Below are 18,973 nucleotides of genomic sequence, written 5' to 3'. Positions count from 1 at the left end.
CTCAAACACACATTTTTTGAATCCGCCAACATTTTATGATTTTCCACACATTTTTCCCAAAGTCATGAACATTTTTTTAATATGTGAACCTTTTTTCAAAACCACGGAAAAAATTGAACCCACAAAAAATTTATGATCTCACAGACATTTTTTTAAAATTGTGAATACATTTCAATATTCATGAACATTTTTTTGAATACGTGATTATAATTTTTGAAAATCAGGACCACCTTTTGAATTCACGATCTTTTTTTGAAATCATAAGCATTAGTTCAAATTTGCAAATTACAGAATTTTCACAAATTTTTAGAAAGTATCTAGGAAATAAAAATATTCGCAAATACCTTTTCAAAATCGTGACATATTTTTTTGAATACGCAAACCCTTTTTCAAAATCACACAAAAAAAATTGAATCCGTGAATATTTTAGGACTTGCCAGACTTTTTTCTCAAAATCATGAACATTTTACAAATTAGCGAATATTTTCCTAATCATGAACATTTTTTTTAGATTTGTGAAATGAAAGAATAAACTAGAAAAGACCAAAAGCAAAAAAGTATTCAAAATAGAAAAAGGAAAGGAAAAGCTCAAGAAGGCCCAAAGTAAAAAATAGAAAAGAAAGGGGAAAATGGTCATGTAATTCAACGTATGTTAAAGATTTTTTTTGTCTTTTTAGACAAACGTACGTGAAAGAACGTAGGCGCGAGCCATCGAACATTCAAAAAAATGCGAGCAAGCGGAAGTTGGCCCAGCATATTAACGACGCTAAACTTGCTCATCCTACACGATTACTCGTTTTTTATCATGCAAGTCGCGGAATAGGAACTCCCCTCCTTTCCATCCTCCGTTTTCGGCTTGTAGCCGAAGCATGTGGGAACTTTTGACATAGGGACTCAAAATCTTCCTGAGTTTTTTTTCTCCAAGTAGCATTCTCTAGGTCAGCATCACTCCATTCCATAAGCACTTGTGTTGCTTTGCGATGATCTTGACGACGAATGTGTCAATGGAGAACCTTGATGTAGGGACCCAAAATCTTCCCAAGTAGCATCATGTGGCCATCATTGACCCGTTTCACGAGCACTTGCGCCACATTGTGATTTTTTGAGCAAACGTGGCGGGGAAACCCCCACGGTTACTCTTTTTCATTAATATTTGTGGAACATATACAGGTGTCTGTACACAGAAATGAACAGAAGCAACAAATTTACAAGTAATCTAGCCAAGATTGCATTCCCTCTTTCAGACTTGGTTTTGCCTTCTTGATGATGGTGTCAAAGTGCTCTTTGAAGCAGGCAATGCAGTAGGCTAAGCTTTTAGTTTTATTGTCAAAGATGAAACTGATTATATGCTTCCATGGGCTCCAACATCCAGCAATTAAGCATTCCTTGTAGAATCCTATGCTGCTTCTTTTCTTTCCATCCATCAGCATCTCTGTCAGAGCATAATATATGTTCAATTGAAACCTTAGTGCAAGCCAAAAGTTTTGGCTCAAATCACAACTAAAAAATAGATGCATCAAATGTTCATTAGGCTCATTATTACATAACTCACATATGTTGTTTTCAATGTAAAAGTTCTTCCTGAGTAGTAGATCTCTGGTGTTTAGCCTGTCTTGTATGAGTAACCAGAAGAAGAATTTTTGTTTTGGCAAGTTGCAAGACTTTCGTATCCATTGATAGGGCTTTGGCGCATCAGGTGGGTTTCCAATATATTCCAAATAGATTATATTGTTGGAGTATTTGCTAGAACTCCAGTAGAACTGCCATGAGTCTTTGTCATTGATGTTGCTTCTGCCATTCATTATGTCTAATAAGTCATGGCTTTGTTGAACAGCAGTAGAGGAAATAGGGGTATGCAACTTCTCATAAAAACTGTCCTCTTCAATGTTGCTCATCATGGCAGTAGTGATGTCTTTATCTTTTGCATATGAGAAGAGGTGGGGCATTTGGTCCTTCATGGGATGATCTTGCTGACCCATCACCACTCCATCCCACGAGCACTTGTGCCAGCTTGCAATGATCTTGCCGATGAATGCATCGACGGAGAACCTTGAGTGAAATCTACAAAGAAGCATGCACATAAGGCATAGTAGGCACCACCTGATGCGTCGGGGTACAAATTTCTTTAATTGGGAGACATGAAAGACCGGGGGGATTCTACTATTTTTTGCATCCGAGGGGGGATTCTACTCGATGCAAGGGGGAACAAATTTCTTCAATTGTCAGATAGGCGGGTGAATTCTACCTCTACTCGATGGAAAGGGGAGGGAAATAAATTTCTCCAATTGAGATACATGAAAGACCGGGTGAATTTTACTGGATGGTGTGGCTGGAGCTTGTAGGCCATTGTCCCAATCTTTTGCAATATCTTGTATGGTGCGCACAATGAATAACCATTGACCTCACGTATGGTTGAAGCTTTAATAATACCATATCACCTTTCTGGAAAAATCTTCTCACTGTTTTTCTTACCTGTCCGAGACTTCAACTTGTGTTGTGCTCGAAGTAAATATTGACTCGATCATCCATCCATTGATGAATATCCACCGGATCAACCGAATCGGAAGCCTAAATGCCAAAGTACTACCTCGGAACATGACCATACCGAATTTCAAGAGGGGACTTTCCTAATGCAGATTGCCAAATTTGTGTTATACCATAACTCACATAGGGCAAGCCATTTGGAGCACTTTTTGGTATGAGCACTAAGACTACCCACAATGGGAGTAACATAGATAGTAACATCACACATATCTAGATAAAATAGATGATGTGGCAAGCAATAAATGAAGAAAGAGAGCAAAGTGGTAACATAGCGGGATATTAGCTAGTTACTAATAGTATGAGTAACATCACACATATCAAGGCAAGATGAGTCTATAGCCTAATAAATAGAGTGTTGTATGTTACTCCCTTCGTTCCTAAATATAGGTCTTTCTAGAGATTTCAACAAGTGACTACATAGCAAAATGAATGAATCTAGACTCTAAAATGTGTCTATATACATCCGTATGTGGTAGTCCATTTGAAATCTCTAAAAAGACTTATATTTAGGAACGGAGGGAGTACTACACATATGTTACTCCCCACTATAGAGGTAGTAATATAGACTAGTAACATATGCATGTTACTAGTCTATGTTACTGTGGCTAGTCTTTCTCAAGTAACATTCTACGTTGGTTGACTCTTTCAATGTGGCCATCAGTAGTTGGTGGTAAGCAAAGCCCATGAGCAATTCACACCTGTCTTCTTCAGAAATGTTTGTCAGAATGTGCTAGTGAAAATGGAATCCCTGCACGACACAACATATTTAGGCATGCTATGCAGCTTGTGGATATTCTCAACTTGCATGGCGACTCCGCCTCTCTCCCCCATGCTCGGTGCTGTGACTTCGAGGCATAAGTTAAACGATGCCGGGATGGGAGTTTAGGGACAAAGAGGAAGACATATCTGATGGCTTGAAAGACACGTCTTGTGCTGTTGTTGTTGCCTACGTGTGGGGTTTCTGAGGGGGAGAATACCGGGGCAGCCTCATAGAGAGAGGTGGGATTGGGGCAGGCGGCTGGTGCATGGAGATTTTTTTTCAAAACCAAGGCAAAAGTTTTACCTCGCCGATTAATTAAGAAGAGAATTGAGATTTGAGAGCGATTGAAACAGGGATATTTGGGGCCGGTGGAGAAAGTGGTGTACAGGTAGAGGAACGAAGGAGAGATTTCCTCTAGACGCCAACCCCGCGAAGGCACCGTGCGAAGTTTTTTTTTCTTTTGACGTCGGCACCGTGCGAAGCTTAGTTAACGTGTCGTGCGAGCTGGTCAATGAGCTGTTGGTCAAGCGCAGCCCACAGGTGCACAACCACGTCATCCGGCCATATCCCAGCCGTCCAGACGCGCCCAGGCCTACATACGCCGTCCGATCCATCATTCCGTGCACAGCATCGCCAGTTCCGACAAGCAGAGGGTAAACCGAGGCACGCACGCGGATTCTTCCACCGCAGCCTCTGTATTAGTAGCAGCAAGCCGCCTACGCGATTTTCCCAACCGCCAACGCCCCGACTGCGAACACGGCGAGAAAATTCCTCCGCCGCCGCCGTTCGGTCAGATCTCGCTTCTAGAAGCTTCCACCCCGGTGCGGGATGTCAGAGGGGCCCCCTCCCGAGGCGGACGGGGCCGTGCGCCGGAGGCGGAGGCGATGGGCGGCGGCCGCGGGGGCCCTCCTCGTGGCGCTCCTCGCCGTGGCCCTGAGCTCCCGGGGCTTCCCCTCCATTTCGTCCCTCTCGCGCGGCGGAGGCTGCGGCTGCCCCGTAAGGCTCCCCCCGCCCTTGGTCTCGTGATTGGCTTTCTGCTCTCGGGTTTTGGTCTGACGATGCGGTTTTGGGGGCGGTGCTGCGTGTTTGATTCATCAGGGCGCGAGGAAGTACACGGGGATGGTGGAGGACTGCTGCTGCGACTACGAGACGGTGGACGCCATCAACGAGGAGGTGCTCAACCCGATCCTGCAGGACCTCGTCGCTCTGCCCTTCTTCAGGTACTTCAAGGTAAGCAAATTCTGCTCTTCTGTTTTAACGGTTTTGTTATGTGTGAACTAGCTTATGGGAAGTGCATATTGTGATGTTTCCATGTTAAGAACTGTGATAGCCAGCTCGACATGCTAGAGTTATGTAGTGGTGTATGTTTGATCGGATCATTTACTCCATAAGTATAGAGCCAATTTTTTTGCTCTGCTGTTTGTGTAACGGAATTGGATATGTGGGAGACCGGTGGCAACTGTATAATTCTCCACTAGATTACCGCACTTCATTGATAGCTGTTGGGTCTCCTAGGGCGATTCTTGGTTCCTATCCCTTCCTTTCGTACATCATTCTTAGCTCAGATAAGGTTGATGGCCTTTTAGCCAAGTGATAGAGCACCAAATCTGTTTTTATTTAGGATAAGCCACTGATATATGTTTGTTATTTGATGTTGCTGCTGCTAAGGGTAACATAGCCAATGTTACATGTTTTGTGGTTACTATAATTGTTAGCTACTGTATGATTGTACAGAAATGCTATCCCTGAAAATCAACATTACAACCATTCATTTATTTGTTCTAAGTCTTGGGTTATTTATTTCCTTGTTTAGGTTAAGTTGTGGTGTGACTGCCCTTTTTGGCCTGATGATGGCATGTGTCGGCTCAGGGACTGTAGTGTATGCGAGTGCCCAGATAATGAATTTCCCGAACCATTCAAGAAGCCTTACAGTGGCCTTTCTCCTGAAAACATGATCTGTCAAGAAGGAAAACCAGAAGCCACGGTTGATAGAACCCTTGACACCAAGGTTTTCAAAGGGTGGGTTGAAACCGACAATCCATGGACATCAGATGATGAGACGGATAATGGTACATTGTTTCCTCATTTTTGTACATCGTTCGTGCTTTAATTCTTCTTTATGCATCCCTGAAAATCTGATGATTAACAAAAATGTATCCCTGTTCCAGCTGAGATGACTTATGTGAATCTTCAACTTAATCCTGAACGTTATACTGGTTATACTGGTGATTCAGCTAGAAGGATATGGGACGCTATCTACAAAGAAAATTGCCCAAAATGTAAGCATATGTTCTCCGTTTTTTCTCACATGTCCATTCTGACTGCAGTTGACCTATAGAATCCTTTTGTTTGTAAGTACATTATGGCTGAATCCACAACATATTAAATGAATCATTGATGTGCCTGTAAGTTGCATGATACTACCTCTGTTTATTTTTATAAGACGTTTTAGACTTTCAGACACTGTTCAAAACAGCACAAAGCTAGTTGTCTGAACGTCTTATAAAAACAAACGGAGGGAGTACTTCCCTTAGAGAATGCACAACAATTCAAACTAAGTTCACTTGTGTGGTTGTACTCTAAGATTAAGATTGGATGGTTCCTTCTGTGGGATACTTATATGTAACAAAAGGAAGTACCTTCAAGTTTTAGTCTGCTGGCAGTGCTCTAAACAACCACTTATGAGCAGTGTGTGTTGCTTATTTATTCCTCTTCTATGGTATGGTACGTAGGGATGCAAAGCGGGCGGGTTTGCGCGCTACATGATAGCACAAATTCGTTTCTAGTTTAGTGTTAATTATCCGGCCAGAAGTGAACTGATTTGCTGGTTTTGTGGGATATGCGAGACGCCCGCGCATCCCTAATGGTACAGTTGCCTGTTGTAGCCAAGTTGAATGGTGTAGTGTCTAGCGTTGCTTATACCGCTACAATTGTCTGGACAAGCCTTATTCAAACTTCATTTTATTTTCGCAGATCCTTCAGAAGATATGTGCCAGGAGAAGAAGGCACTTTACAAGCTAATTTCAGGATTGCACTCCTCAATATCTGTACATATTGCTTATGATTATCTTCTTGATGAATCTGCTAACTTGGTATCTATCTACTACTCTACACTTAGTTTGGTGCTTATTAGACGATTTTTGTACTTGATTTGACAAGTTTGGTGTATATGATTACAGTGGGGACATAATCTTTCGTTGTTGCATGACCGTGTTCTGAAGTACCCAGAGCGTGTCGAAAATCTGTACTTCACATACCTATTTGTTCTTCGGGCAGTGACTAAGGTTCCTATTTCTTCCTTGATTAAAACTTAATCTTTGATTTTAAAGATTAATCTGTTGAGTTGCTTTGGCCTAAAGCTTGTCGTGAGTGACAATTTGTTTGCTATCTTTTAGGCGGCAGATTACCTTGAGCAGGCAGAGTACAACACTGGCAATCCTGAAGAGGACTTGAAAACACAATCTTTAGTGAGGCAATTGCTTTACAACCACAAGTTAAGATCTGCATGTCCATTACCTTTTGATGAAGCAAAACTGTGGCAAGGTGAAAATGGCCCTGAGTTAAAGCAGGAGATCCAGAAGCAGTTTAGAAATATCAGGTATGTGCCTTAATCTCTCTGCTTCAATTTATATTATGCGTTTCACTAACTTGAAACCGCACCCACTGCAACATTCTGTTTATAGTGCAATTATGGACTGTGTTGGTTGTGAGAAGTGTCGATTATGGGGAAAGCTTCAAGTTCTTGGGCTTGGAACAGCGCTGAAGATTCTATTTTCTGTTGATGGAGAGAACAATTTGAATCAACAGGTATGCTGTTCATTTGCATTTTAACCGCGACCGCTTTGCAATATATTCCCTCTGTCCCATAATATAAGAGCGTTTTTGACACTAGTGTAATGTCAAAAACGCTCTTATATTATGGACGGAGGGAGTATAACTTAATATATGGTATATGATGTATGATTGGTGAGAGTAGTCTTCGACATACCGTCTTTATACGACACTAGCTCACAGTTCATGATGCTTTGCTGTATTGTTTTTTTTTAAACGGGCAAAAGATTTGCCGCGTATATTAATTAAGAGAGAATAGACTTTGCAGTATTGTTTTCTACATTCCCTATGGAATAACAGGTTTACCTTTTGAGTTCATTTGGATGTTCACCATATCAATTTGTCTAATAATGTTTCATGGTAATCATTCAGTTCCAGCTGCAGCGAAATGAGGTCATTGCACTGGTAAATCTTCTGAATAGGCTGTCAGAATCTGTCAAGTTTGTACATGAAACAGGATCGTCCAGCCAGGAAATCATTAAACAACAGAGCTTTTCAACTTTGCAAAAGGGGGCTTCCTGACCAAATGTGAAACCGTAAGTGTTCCCTCCTGCTCTTGAGTGGTATAGATTTGTTGTCTGACTTTGATTCCTCACACCCTTGTTTTTCTATCTATTTATTTCTACAGGTATTCTGCAAAGATGCAAGAGGGCAAGTTGTTTCTATAACTCCTCTTCTCCATACTGGGAGAGTGATGTACATGCAGGGAGCAGCTTCCTAGGGTTCTACAGATCGTAGACAAAAGATATGTAGAAAACTTTGGAAGCCAAACAAAGACAAGTTTACCCCTTTTTTTCTTTCAGTTTTAGTGGGACATATCCCTTTCAAATTTTGTATGTAGTGTAGACTTCACCTCTTTTCTGTCGAACTTCCAGTTAGTGACATTTTATCTTTCCTCCGTTGACTGATAATACATATGACTGCTAACGAAGTAAGGCCGTTTGTCAATCCAAACTGTTTGCATGTTTCATCAACTTGATTATATGTTCACCATTGTTCTTGGAAACGACGGAAAGATAGCGTGTGTTGTGATCGCCAGTTTGTAACAACTAAAATCGACACTTCTTGAAATAATATAGCATGTGTCGTGAGCTACAGAAGATGGTCACTACGATATCGGAAGATTTTGTCTTCTTGAAAAAATATCGGAAGGTTTTATAAACTACTCCCTCCGTTCCAAAATATAAGTCTTTTTAGACATTTCAAATGGACTATAACATACGGATGTATGTAGACATATTTTAAAGTGTAAATTCATTCATTTTGCTTCGTATGTAGTCATCTATTGGAATCTCTAGAAAGACTTATATTTTGGAACGGAGGAAGTAGATGCCACTAGGTGAAAATCTTGTTGTCAGGAAGGAGCCGAGCCGAGGTGAGAGGTCCTACCACCAGCAAAACAGTGATAGATGATGCCTTCTAACTCCAAACTTTGTTGTACATTGTGACTATTATATGCTCAACCTGTTATGAGGATGGCGCTGGAGTTTAGCACATGTTGGCTGCGTCGCAGAGAGCAGGAGCTAGTGGGATACACAGTGATCGGTTATGGAGCTTCCTTGTATCAGACTACTTTGGCACATACATATGTCAAGCCTGCTGCAGGCAGGTCAGTGATGTTGCGAGGAAAAGAGAGGCCGTCGCTGTAGCCAACAATGTCCGTAAAGAAGAGCTTGGTCACATCCACGCTCGCTCCCATGGTGTGGCAGAACTGAACACAGTTACAGTAACAGAAGCAGCAGATACCAGCCGGCAAATATGAAATGGCCGAGGTACAGGCAGGTTCTTGACGCTCTTGTGGCAGAGGGCAGGGCCTCGCCGGCGATCAGCCGGAGACTGGAGGCCGCCGCCGGGTCGGAACCCCCTTCTCCCACCCAACAGTCGGTCAAAGGGACGGCCCTCCGGAGGCGGCCCGAAAGCCAGTGATAGCTGTCAGGCACACCCGTGATCGAGCACTGAGGTCTGAGCAGCCTGATCATGCCCAGCGACTTCCACGGCGCCGGGACAAGGCCGGCCGGCCGGCAGCTCCCATCGGCCTGCCTGCTGCCTGCAGGTTGTCACACAGCCTTACAGAGCATCAAGCGGCGCCACGCTGCGTTTTGTTGAGGAAAAGTGGTGCAGTTTCGGCAGCATCATAATCATTTGCTTACAGGGAAAAATGGCGCATGCGTTTCCATCTGCAGGTTTCAAGTCTGGGGTTGGCTTTCATTTTGTCCTATGGTCACCGTTTCAACCTCCCTTATTGATGGCATATATGTTAGGGTCTACTATTTGCTACTATTTTCGTTGAGATAATGCACGAGAAGCATCATTGTTTGTTTTTTCAGAGGAAAAAACTCTCGCATCAAGTAATACACACAACTATATACCCCCTCTGCCAGAAATACTAGTTGAAAAAAATGGATTTATCTAGCTACATCTATTTTTATTCATTTATCCGACAAGTATTTCCGAACGGAGAGAGTATTATTTATTGTTGATAACACCAAACAAATCGGCATACAAGAAGAAAGAAAATAATCTCAAAGCCATCCTCATAGGAAAGTCTAACGATTCGGTGGTTGACTTCAGTCGATGGGATGCAAACTATGAATGACGACTTGAGCAGATGGATGGTTGTGCAGTTGTGACGGTCACATCACATGTAGCCGCTGGGATTGCGGAAAACGGTGGCGACAGCATCGCAACACCAGCCGTTCTTTTTTGCGGATTGCTGCATGCAAGAAAAGAAAAGTGGGTACACACTTGGATTTTTCTCCCGGAACTAAACTAGTCCAAGTGGAACCCACCCACCCAGCCGGGTGGTACAGTATCATGGCAATGGCATGGTGATCTGACCGACGGGCTAGTCACTGGCCGCTGGCCGGGCTAGGGTTGGCTGACATGGACAAGCCGCGAAAGCGATGGTTCATGCGCCAAAGACACATCGTTCCGAATAACGAAGCGGCTCAGCTTAGACACATGCGGCAAGCAGGGGAACAGGAACAACGCAGCGCCAGCTTGTTTGGTTGCTTCTTTCGGAGAGATATCGTTTATTAGCAATATGCATCCGGGTAGGCCAATGCGGTCCGTGTCCTCACGCTCTTGGGGCCGGAGTTCAAAGCAGCATATGCCGGGCCCGCCCACCGGCCCGTCGGTTTAGCCAGCCGAGTACCATTCGTTTTCTCCATGAGGCATGATGATGCGAGTTTTGAATCCCCAAGCAGCCATGACAGTAATCTGACGTGTGTGATGGATGACGGTAATCCTTTTGAGAACATCAACGGATTGGGTTTTATTTTTTGGAGCATTTTGTCTTGAGCTCGTAGATGTGACGGAGCTCCAGTGAACTCTGGGAGGAATTTCTTGGAAGTAATGTATGTGTGAGCTAGCGCACGTGAACAGTGTGTGGTTTGATGCTCCGGCGTGGACACTGGCCACGTGGTCGCACTACTCGGTACACGCGGATGCGGTGCTACTGCTCATCAACATTCCACCTGGACTTGTGCAGAGATCGAGAAGTAGTACAGCATATGTGGCACGTGAACGGCTAGTGTTCCCGAGAGAATAAGGCCAGCTTGGCCGCTTGGGGTCCGGTGCAGTTTCAGAACATAATTTTTTTTTGGCGATAAACATTATAATTTCCAGTTCTTAATGTTTCCTAATTTCCGCAGGAACGAACTAATGTGTGCAGTATGCTCTCGGCTGCAATCCCTGTTCTCCAAATATTGGCATAGTTATCAGTCTACCTCGCACAAGTTTGTGTCAGGATCGTCGTACCTGGGTGCCACCCAGAATAGCCCGGCCCGCGCCCGCAGACACGAGACACCCTGCACACGCTGCACTCCTCGTGACCGAAACCAGGAGGAGGAGGGTGTTGCACTGCAGCTTTACTTCCCCGGTCCCTTCGATACATGGTCGATCGCCTCTCCTTTCGGAAGCCTCGACGCATTCCAGCCGTCCGATGTTGCTCGGACTTGAGAGCGCCAGCCATTCTTGCATGCCGCGTCTGACCTTCTCGCAGAATGCAGCGCGGCGGAGTTGCAGGTTTACTATAGCTTTCATCTGCGGCGCAAGTGAAACGAAGAAGCTCTACGGGCGTGTTTGGTTACTTTGCATCTATTTTGTCTGCACTGTATTTGTGCCTCGGTTGGGACTGGTTAAGAAAAAACTACCGAAAAATCAACATATGCATGTTTTTTGGTTGCGCGCATTGCATTGGTGGCCATTTTAAAGCCTGCTGTTTGGTTCTTCACATGTGTGCTTCAGACTTGCGCAGAAGCAAACCACTATTTTTTGGCTGCGTGCATGTATCTGTTCTGCATGCATGACTCTGGATTCAGATGTGTTCGAGGGGTCAGTTATGGCTCCATCATTTGTGCTGGCTGTGCCTAACGCAGCATCTGCTGCACAAAAGGTAGTCGACAAGGCAGCGAAGGCAAAGAAGGATGGTAGAGAAATGACAGCCATTTATGTAACAAGATGTGTGATATCATAGCTAGTCATAAACGGGGAAGCAAGAATAGTTTTAATGAAAAGTTTTGTACATGAAACTAAAAAACGTCCTATAATTTCTCTGTGGGAGTGGAACTTTGATGTAAGTGATGTCAGGTTTTCGTCCAATAATATATGTACCAACTGCGGGAATATGTAGTGGGTTGCCACAATGCTCAAACTCCCTGCTTCTCGTCCCCCCGCCCCTACCTTCCGTAAGATTTTTGTAACTTTATTAAGAACTTAATGGAAAGGGGATTAGCTGCTTCATAGAAAATTATTTATCGGCCACATGTCAATCTCGTAAAACCACACAAACTTTCAACTCCTGGTATTTCCTTACAATCATGCATACAATCAGAACACACACTTCACACTGCAAGCAAAAACAATCAAAACAGGTATACAAAGTTAGATACGATAGCGTCTATGCCCCCACCCTTAAAGAAAGCGAACATCAATCCAACAGAGCATAAGTCGACCTTCCATGCTATGTAGAACCTCCCTAACCACTTGTTGCAATTGCCCACAGAACATCTGTGTCGGAATACAAATTTTTGTTTTGTCAAAGACCATATAATCTTAGCATTACCCATAACAAAGAACGGAACACCGTCGTTCCAATCAAGATTTGATCCATTAATTTTGCATCATGCATATCATATACTCCTATGAAACATTGCTAGAAGGATATAATGTTGTCTATTCATGATTGGACAATTGGTATGCACAAGAGCCATGTGTAAAGTGAACTGAGAACAACCTCGTTCTGGTGCAAGGTTCAACAGAGTAATAGACCGATAAAGTTTTTTTCTCGAAAAACCTCCGATATATTCATTTTCAATCATAGCAGTACAATGAACACCAAAAATAATATAAAGTTACATCCAGATCCGTATACCACCTAGCAACGACTACAAGCCCTGAAACGACCCGAAGGCCCGCCGCCATCAACGCCCCTCCTTCACTTGAGCTAGGCAAAACTTACTGTAGTAGATAGTTGTAAAGTCGCCGTGTTAAGACCCCATAGGACCAGTGCACCAAAACAGCAACCGCCGACAACGAAGAGAAGTGTAGATCAGAAGGATCCAACCCGAAGACCACGAACATCGATGAATGAAGACCAGATCCCAGGAGATCCACCAAAAACAACCACCGACTGAATCCCATGAGATCCACTGAAGACACACCTCCACACGCCCTCCGACGATACTAGACGCATCACCGAGACGGGGACTAGACGGGGAGAACTTTATTCCATCTTAAAGGAGCCGCCGCCGTCTCGCCTTCCAGAGCAGAACACAAACCCTAACAAAACTCAAAGAAACACTTAAGAACAAGGCCCTCACGCTGCAAGGGCCGGGGTGCGCCGCGCCTCATGGCCCTAAGGCCGCAGGAAACGCGATAGATCGTCGGCATCCCTACGGAAGGCACGAACCCTAGTCACCTTTTCCCTTGGGAGAAGAGACGAAGGGGAGTTGACAATGATTTTTCTCTAAAGCAATACCTAATATTAAAGGAAGGATTGTTTTCTACTTTTTTTTGTCAGCCTTGGTACGCCGTCTCGAGCTTTGACTCATCCCGTCCGAGCTTGGCCACTTTGGGCTCTGGTACGTCGCGTCTGAACCCCCACTTTGGGCCTCTGCCCAAGCTTGCACAGAAACTACGATTGCCTTTTACAAATAAAGTTTGGTGCCGACTGTAGGGATCGAACAAAGGATGCAGCCTCCGATGTTTTGGCGACCAACCATCTGGCCTCACAAGAGTTTGTGTGTGAGAACACTTTCTTTACTTGTAATTTCCTTCCGTTGCGACCACACATGACTTATCGTGTGAGACACGATCACAGGCACAACCATGTCTCACTCCTAGTTCTCTCATGCACAATAATTCATACTTCCTCGTTGATTGTCCTATTGTTATCGTTGACCGCATGCATTATGATATGTGCCACCAGCAAATGTGAATTGGATGTTTCCAACTCCCGCATCACCTCGTCGTGGGAATGACGCCTAAACTTTCCATGGCACTATGTTAGCCCCTATGAGATTGTTTTGAACTAGTTATCGTGTTAAGTTCTCCAATATAGTCAGATTTTTTTGATATATTTACCAAAATTACAGGAGCAATTAGTTGAACATAAACTAATAATTTAAAGATAAAGTAGATAAAGTAGTTCACCTGATCACTTGACTAAAATCATGTCCCATGTTTTGAATTAGCCCCCAAAGAACTCTACTGTCAATTGGTCCATTATCTTTGTCTTCATCGAGCTTAGCTCCTACTCAGCCAACCTGATTCGTGACAACTGACATTTGCTTCGTAGCGAAACATGCCAATTTCCGTTGCAACGCACGGACATATATGCTACGTCTTGAACCGGTGCAATGCAAGTAAATTGAGTGAAGGTACATTAAGCCAAAACCATATGAGTTCACAAGTGGAGTGTAGAAAAATGTGGCGCGTCTTGGACCGGTGCAATGCAAGTAAATTGAGCGAAGGTACATTAAGCCAAAACCATATGAGTTCACAAGTGGAGTGTAGAAAAATGTGGCGCGTCTTGAACCGTGCAATGCAAGTAAATTGAGCGAAGGTACATTAAGCCAAAACCATATGAGTTCACAAGTGGAGTGTAGAAAAATGTGGCGCGTCTTGAACCGGTGCAATGCAAGTAAATTGAGCGAAGGTACATTAAGCCAAAACCATATGAGTTCACAAGTGGAGTGTAGAAAAATGTGGCCCGTCTTGAACCGGTGCAATGCAAGTGGTCACGACGGTCTATGCCAGTTGTACGACGCACTGGCACCCGTCTCAGTCACGACAAGTAGAAAAATACCGCTACGGCGCAAGAAAATAAAACCCAGGACATTAAACCCCTACTGACAATCATTCAAATGCGAGTAGAGAGAAGTGGGTAGTGCATGTCAGGTGGTACGTACGTGGCCGCCCCCGTCCAAATCCCATCTCCACCATCGCCGTACTTGCACTCGCCCTAGCCCCTAGCCTCACCACCCTAGGCCGGCCCCCTAGCCCTGCGCGTCCGTCTCTGGGTTTCGATTTGACACATGACGGGCTCCCGGACAGGGACAGCCGTTGCGCAGCTGCCCATTTCCGTTATGCCTGCAGCCCTACCTACATGACCCGGCCCGGCACATCCATGCCGCTACTCTACGAGCTGCTCGGCGAGTGGAGTAGCAGCATGGCGCGCGCGCGGTCAAAGATTCGGTCTCGTTTTTTCGGGGGCCGGGTTCGCTGAGCGCGCGTACGTGCTGTGTGTGGGGCGGGGGCGGGTCCGTCCCCACAGGGCGTCCCCTCGCACCTGCGCCCCCCTTGCCGCGCCTGCCCCTGCATGCCCCCATCAGCTCGTGCCCGTCGTCCTCTCCTCCCTCCCTCCTCTGCCTGTCTGTGTCTGATCAGCAGCGATCATCAGGCGCTCTCTCTCTCTATCCATCTATCTCTGCCTCTTGGCGCCATCCGGGGCTGCTTCATTCATGCCGGCCGCTTTAAACGCCCCGGTGTTTGACTCCATTATGTGTGACATGCACACTGTGCCTCCAGGCAGGACCAGTAGCAGTTCTTCCCTTGTTCTCATAGATGGCGAGTTTTGAACCTCGGAGCCGAGCGAGTTCCGATACTTGTCGATCTTGCAATGCATGCCAGCCTTGCTCTCGTAGAAGTGTCTTGCCAACGGAGCTCCATTAGAAGCAAGCAGCATTTTGTTATCGCATGTGCAGTGCCGCCTCTGATCGACCACGGCTGAGTTTGAAAGCTCGGCGATCAATTACCGGCCTGTTGTGTGTTTGTGCATGTGATTGAACTCGCTAACCACCTTCATGTCTGTCGCCCCATCAATTGATTGGGCGATTGGCCCGTGTTGTCCATCCTCGGTTCGGCAGGATCATGTGTTTCGGTTCAAATATGGGGCCCTAAATTTAGGACTGAACTCGTTGGCGATCCCACCTTGGTGGAGCACAAGCAGTGGAGGGAACTGTGGCCGCTCGGCTCGGTCCACCATATATGCATATGTATCTAATCGTGGGACTGACCTTTTCTGCACTCTTGTGAGGATCATTTTAGCGTGCATATGTTTGGTGATTGTACATTTGAAAATGAAGAAAGCGGTCTGACTGTGTTGCCGGAAATGCCCAACCTGTGAAGCTCATGCAATCTGTTGCCCCTGCTGCTGCGACTGCTGCTGCTACTGATGGAGACATGGAGTGGGTTTCCTTTTGGACTTGTCAGCCCCAACTAATCATTGTCTCTAGTTGAGTGCTACTTCTCCAGTAAACAAGAGAGAGTGATGCTAGTCTTTTTTTTTTCTTTAAGAATCATGCGTTTTCTCCATGACGTAACAAAAACACCCAGAATCTTATAGTGTATGCTATGTCTGTCTGTATAAATACCACGATTCGAGAATACATATTATTTCCTCGTCTTTAGAATCTTACTACTTCCTCTAATCTGAATTAATTGACGCACCTCTAGTACTATAACTTTGTACTAGTATAAATCAAATGGCCCAATCGATGCTCGTTCTGCACTCGTGGAACCCATGGATATTCGCTATTTGGAAGTTTTTACTGTACCAACAAGCTAGACAAGTGTCTTGGAGCAAGTCCAACGTCCTTCTCACCCGGCATGCCATTAACACGCGTTTAAGGAGTCAAAAATGATAAATAATATGTGATTCTAGTGATTATGTTGCAAGAGCTTAATCAACGAGTAGATAAGAAACTTGATGATTATGATAGCAAGACTGTATACAATGTGAGAAGAATTATCACTACAGAAAAAACAACCATGAGTTAAGCCAACTTCACCGCACGACCCCATCCCGTCCGGCCCCGTCCGTTCGGGGTAAAAGGGACAAACCAGACGGCCCAGCGCGCGACGGCCTGAACCCATCTGGTCCGTTTTGTGTCCGGGCCGACCCATTTCGAACGCAAACATGCGCCGGGTTTGGGTCGCGGCGGACAGCAAACGGACGCGATGCTCGTCCGCGTCGGGGCCGCGTGGCAGGCGGCCACCTACCTCCCACCCGCCAACATCAATGCGCACGCGCGGCCGGCCCCACCTGTCATCCGCCCAGGCGAACGGTCGCCGTCCTTCTTAAATGGGGAGGCCGTGGACCAGTCGTCGTCCACACTCCCATTCCAGCCCGCTGCCTCCTCGACACCCGACAACCCCAAACCCTAGCTATCCTCTCCCCGTCCTCGAACTCGCCGGCCGGCCGCCCTGCAGCCATGGGGCTATGGAACCACGGTCGCAAGGGGAAGCACGACCGCGAGGCCGGCTCCTCCTCGGGACGCCGCCGCGGCTCCGTGAAAGCGGAGGCCTCATCGCCACCGCGTCGGGCCCCAGCGCCTGCCCCATTCACCATCGGCCCTAGGGCCGCCGGCGAGCGCGATCGGCAGTACATCAATGCGGATGTATGCCGGCGTTATTGGGAGACGCGTACGCCGGTCCCGTGGAGCGACGTCCACCTCCCCAACAACTGGCACCTCCCCGCCGACCGGGTCCCGATCCCGCCGGTCTCGATGAGCGGCCGTGCGCGCCGCGAGGAGATCGAGCGCTGCCGCCGGCTCCTCCCCGACGACCTCTACTACAACGATAGGTACGCCCCCGAGTCCGCGCTATGGGACACGTGGCTCAGGGATGAGCATGACGTGCGGCCTGCCTCTTACTTCGCCGGCATGTCGTTGGGGCCGCGGCGCCACGTCGGGAGGTGCGCGGGCGTACGCGGGTGCGCGGCCTCACGCCCACGCCGTCACCTTCCCGATCTCTGTCGCCACCTCCACCTCCTTGCATGACAGCGGAGGAGGAGGCCCGGCTCATGCAACGTCTCATGGAGGACTCCATGAACATGCACGATGAGCGCCAATGGCCAGGCCTCGAGGAGACGATGGCCCTCTTTGCGGCCGGCGACGTCGCCATCCCCGAGCTGGAGATGGAGAGGGCGGAGGAGGTGATGGAGGAGGAGCCAGTGGCCGCGTTCCACCCAGCCCTGGTGGGCCAGCACTGGAGCTGGTCGTGCACGGCTCCGGAGATGGCCGACGCCGTGGGGGGCGTGAACTGGTGCCCCACGCCACCGCGGTCACCGGAGCGGGACGCGTCGCCACGGGAGGAGGTGGTGCAGGCACCTCCCGCCTTCCAGCCCGCCCCCATCTACCACGGACCGCCGGCCCACCTCTGGACGCCGCCGGACTACGTCGACCTTGTGAGCGACGACGACGACACCGGCGGCCAGTGAAGACGGCGACAACGACGGCATCGACGGGCACGACAGGAGCGCGTGGGCGGCGTTTTTTAATGTTAATTATGGCAATGTGAAACGTGGAACTGGGCCGTTTTGTGGCCGTGATGGTTAATTTATATTTTATGTTTTTATATTTGCTTTTATTTACTTTTTTGGCATTTTATTTTAATTTTTATGTATTTTTAATCACGTCCACCCCGGACATGATTTGGAGTGCGGCCGCGCGTTGGACGCATCCACGACCTAACGGATAGAAGCGGACATGGACGAACCCATTGCCGCCCCAAACAGACGAAATCCGGCCAAATCAGACGTCCATTTGGGGTCGTGCGGTAGAGTTGGCCTTACGGCCCCAAAAGGCTCATCAGTGGCGAGCAGGGCATGCCATCAGTGGTAACTTGCCACTGGTCATAGGCTTCCAGTGACGGACATTGTGTACCACTGGTATTTTACATACGAGTGATGGGTTGACCAGTTTTGCCCATCACTGGTATTTATGTACCAGTGACGAGTTCCATCGCTAAGCTCATCAGTAGGATGGGACTGGCTATATATAAATCGTCTGGAAATTTATTTTGGATAAGTCAATTTTTTGGGCCGATAGATTAAGATCTAACCATTGTCCTTCTTCTTTTTTTCATTTAGCTTTCTGCTTCCCCAACCATTCCTTCTCTCACAAAATTGATTTACCCAAGTGACAAATCCAGTCAACTAACATATACCTATGACTAACTCCTTTGTTCAGCCCATAACTGTTTCCGGCCTTACAAAATAGATTCTATTTCCTTACATACATCCATCAAATATACATACATACACATCATATACACAAATCTGCAACAACTACATATCCAAAAATATTTATCTAAAAGGGTTCAAACTTTTTCTGTATGGAACATATTACATTTTATTGTTCTTCTCAAAGTTAGGCATTTTCCAAAATTCATTTGTTGTTATTTTGGCATTAAATAAATTTCTAGCATCAATCCATGTTGGTTAAAGGTTTGTTGAGCACTTATTCGTCTTCAACGTGGCAACTCATTAACCCTCAAAGTGTTCCATTCATTTTCCTGACAATTGTCCGGATGCGGTGGTGGAGGAAATGAAAG

The 18,973-nt window shown here is 46.3% G+C and overlaps 1 protein-coding gene across 1 annotated transcript; it reads left to right on the top strand.

Annotated features, from left to right (window-relative positions):
* Window positions 1-3,992: 3,992 nt before the first annotated feature.
* LOC109765482 (endoplasmic reticulum oxidoreductin-1) lies at window positions 3,993-8,083 on the top strand. Its single transcript, XM_020324263.4, has 10 exons — window positions 3,993-4,300; window positions 4,403-4,534; window positions 5,118-5,373; window positions 5,473-5,583; window positions 6,278-6,396; window positions 6,484-6,588; window positions 6,700-6,902; window positions 6,988-7,111; window positions 7,508-7,671; window positions 7,764-8,083. The coding sequence occupies exons 1-9, from the start codon at window positions 4,133-4,135 to the stop codon at window positions 7,655-7,657; spliced, it is 1,368 nt and encodes a 455-aa protein (XP_020179852.1). The 5' UTR covers window positions 3,993-4,132; the 3' UTR covers window positions 7,658-7,671; window positions 7,764-8,083.
* The last annotated feature ends 10,890 nt before the right edge of the window (window positions 8,084-18,973 follow it).

Source organism: Aegilops tauschii, chromosome 4 (assembly GCF_002575655.3).
Source record: "Aegilops tauschii subsp. strangulata cultivar AL8/78 chromosome 4, Aet v6.0, whole genome shotgun sequence".
NCBI classification, from domain to species: Eukaryota; Viridiplantae; Streptophyta; class Magnoliopsida; order Poales; family Poaceae; genus Aegilops; species Aegilops tauschii.
This window is presented reverse-complemented; position numbering and strand designations above follow the sequence as displayed.

What these genes read in the sequence shown, in the direction of transcription:
- LOC109765482 (XM_020324263.4), top strand. Translation starts at nt 4,133, where the DNA reads ATGTCAGAGGGGCCCCCTCCCGAGGCGGACGGGGCCGTGCGCCGGAGG. An exon ending in CAAAGAAAATTGCCCAAAAT is followed by an intron (nt 5,584 to 6,277) that starts GTAAGCATATGT and finishes TTATTTTCGCAG; the next exon opens with ATCCTTCAGAAGATATGTGC. An exon ending in TTCTTCGGGCAGTGACTAAG is followed by an intron (nt 6,589 to 6,699) that starts GTTCCTATTTCT and finishes GCTATCTTTTAG; the next exon opens with GCGGCAGATTACCTTGAGCA.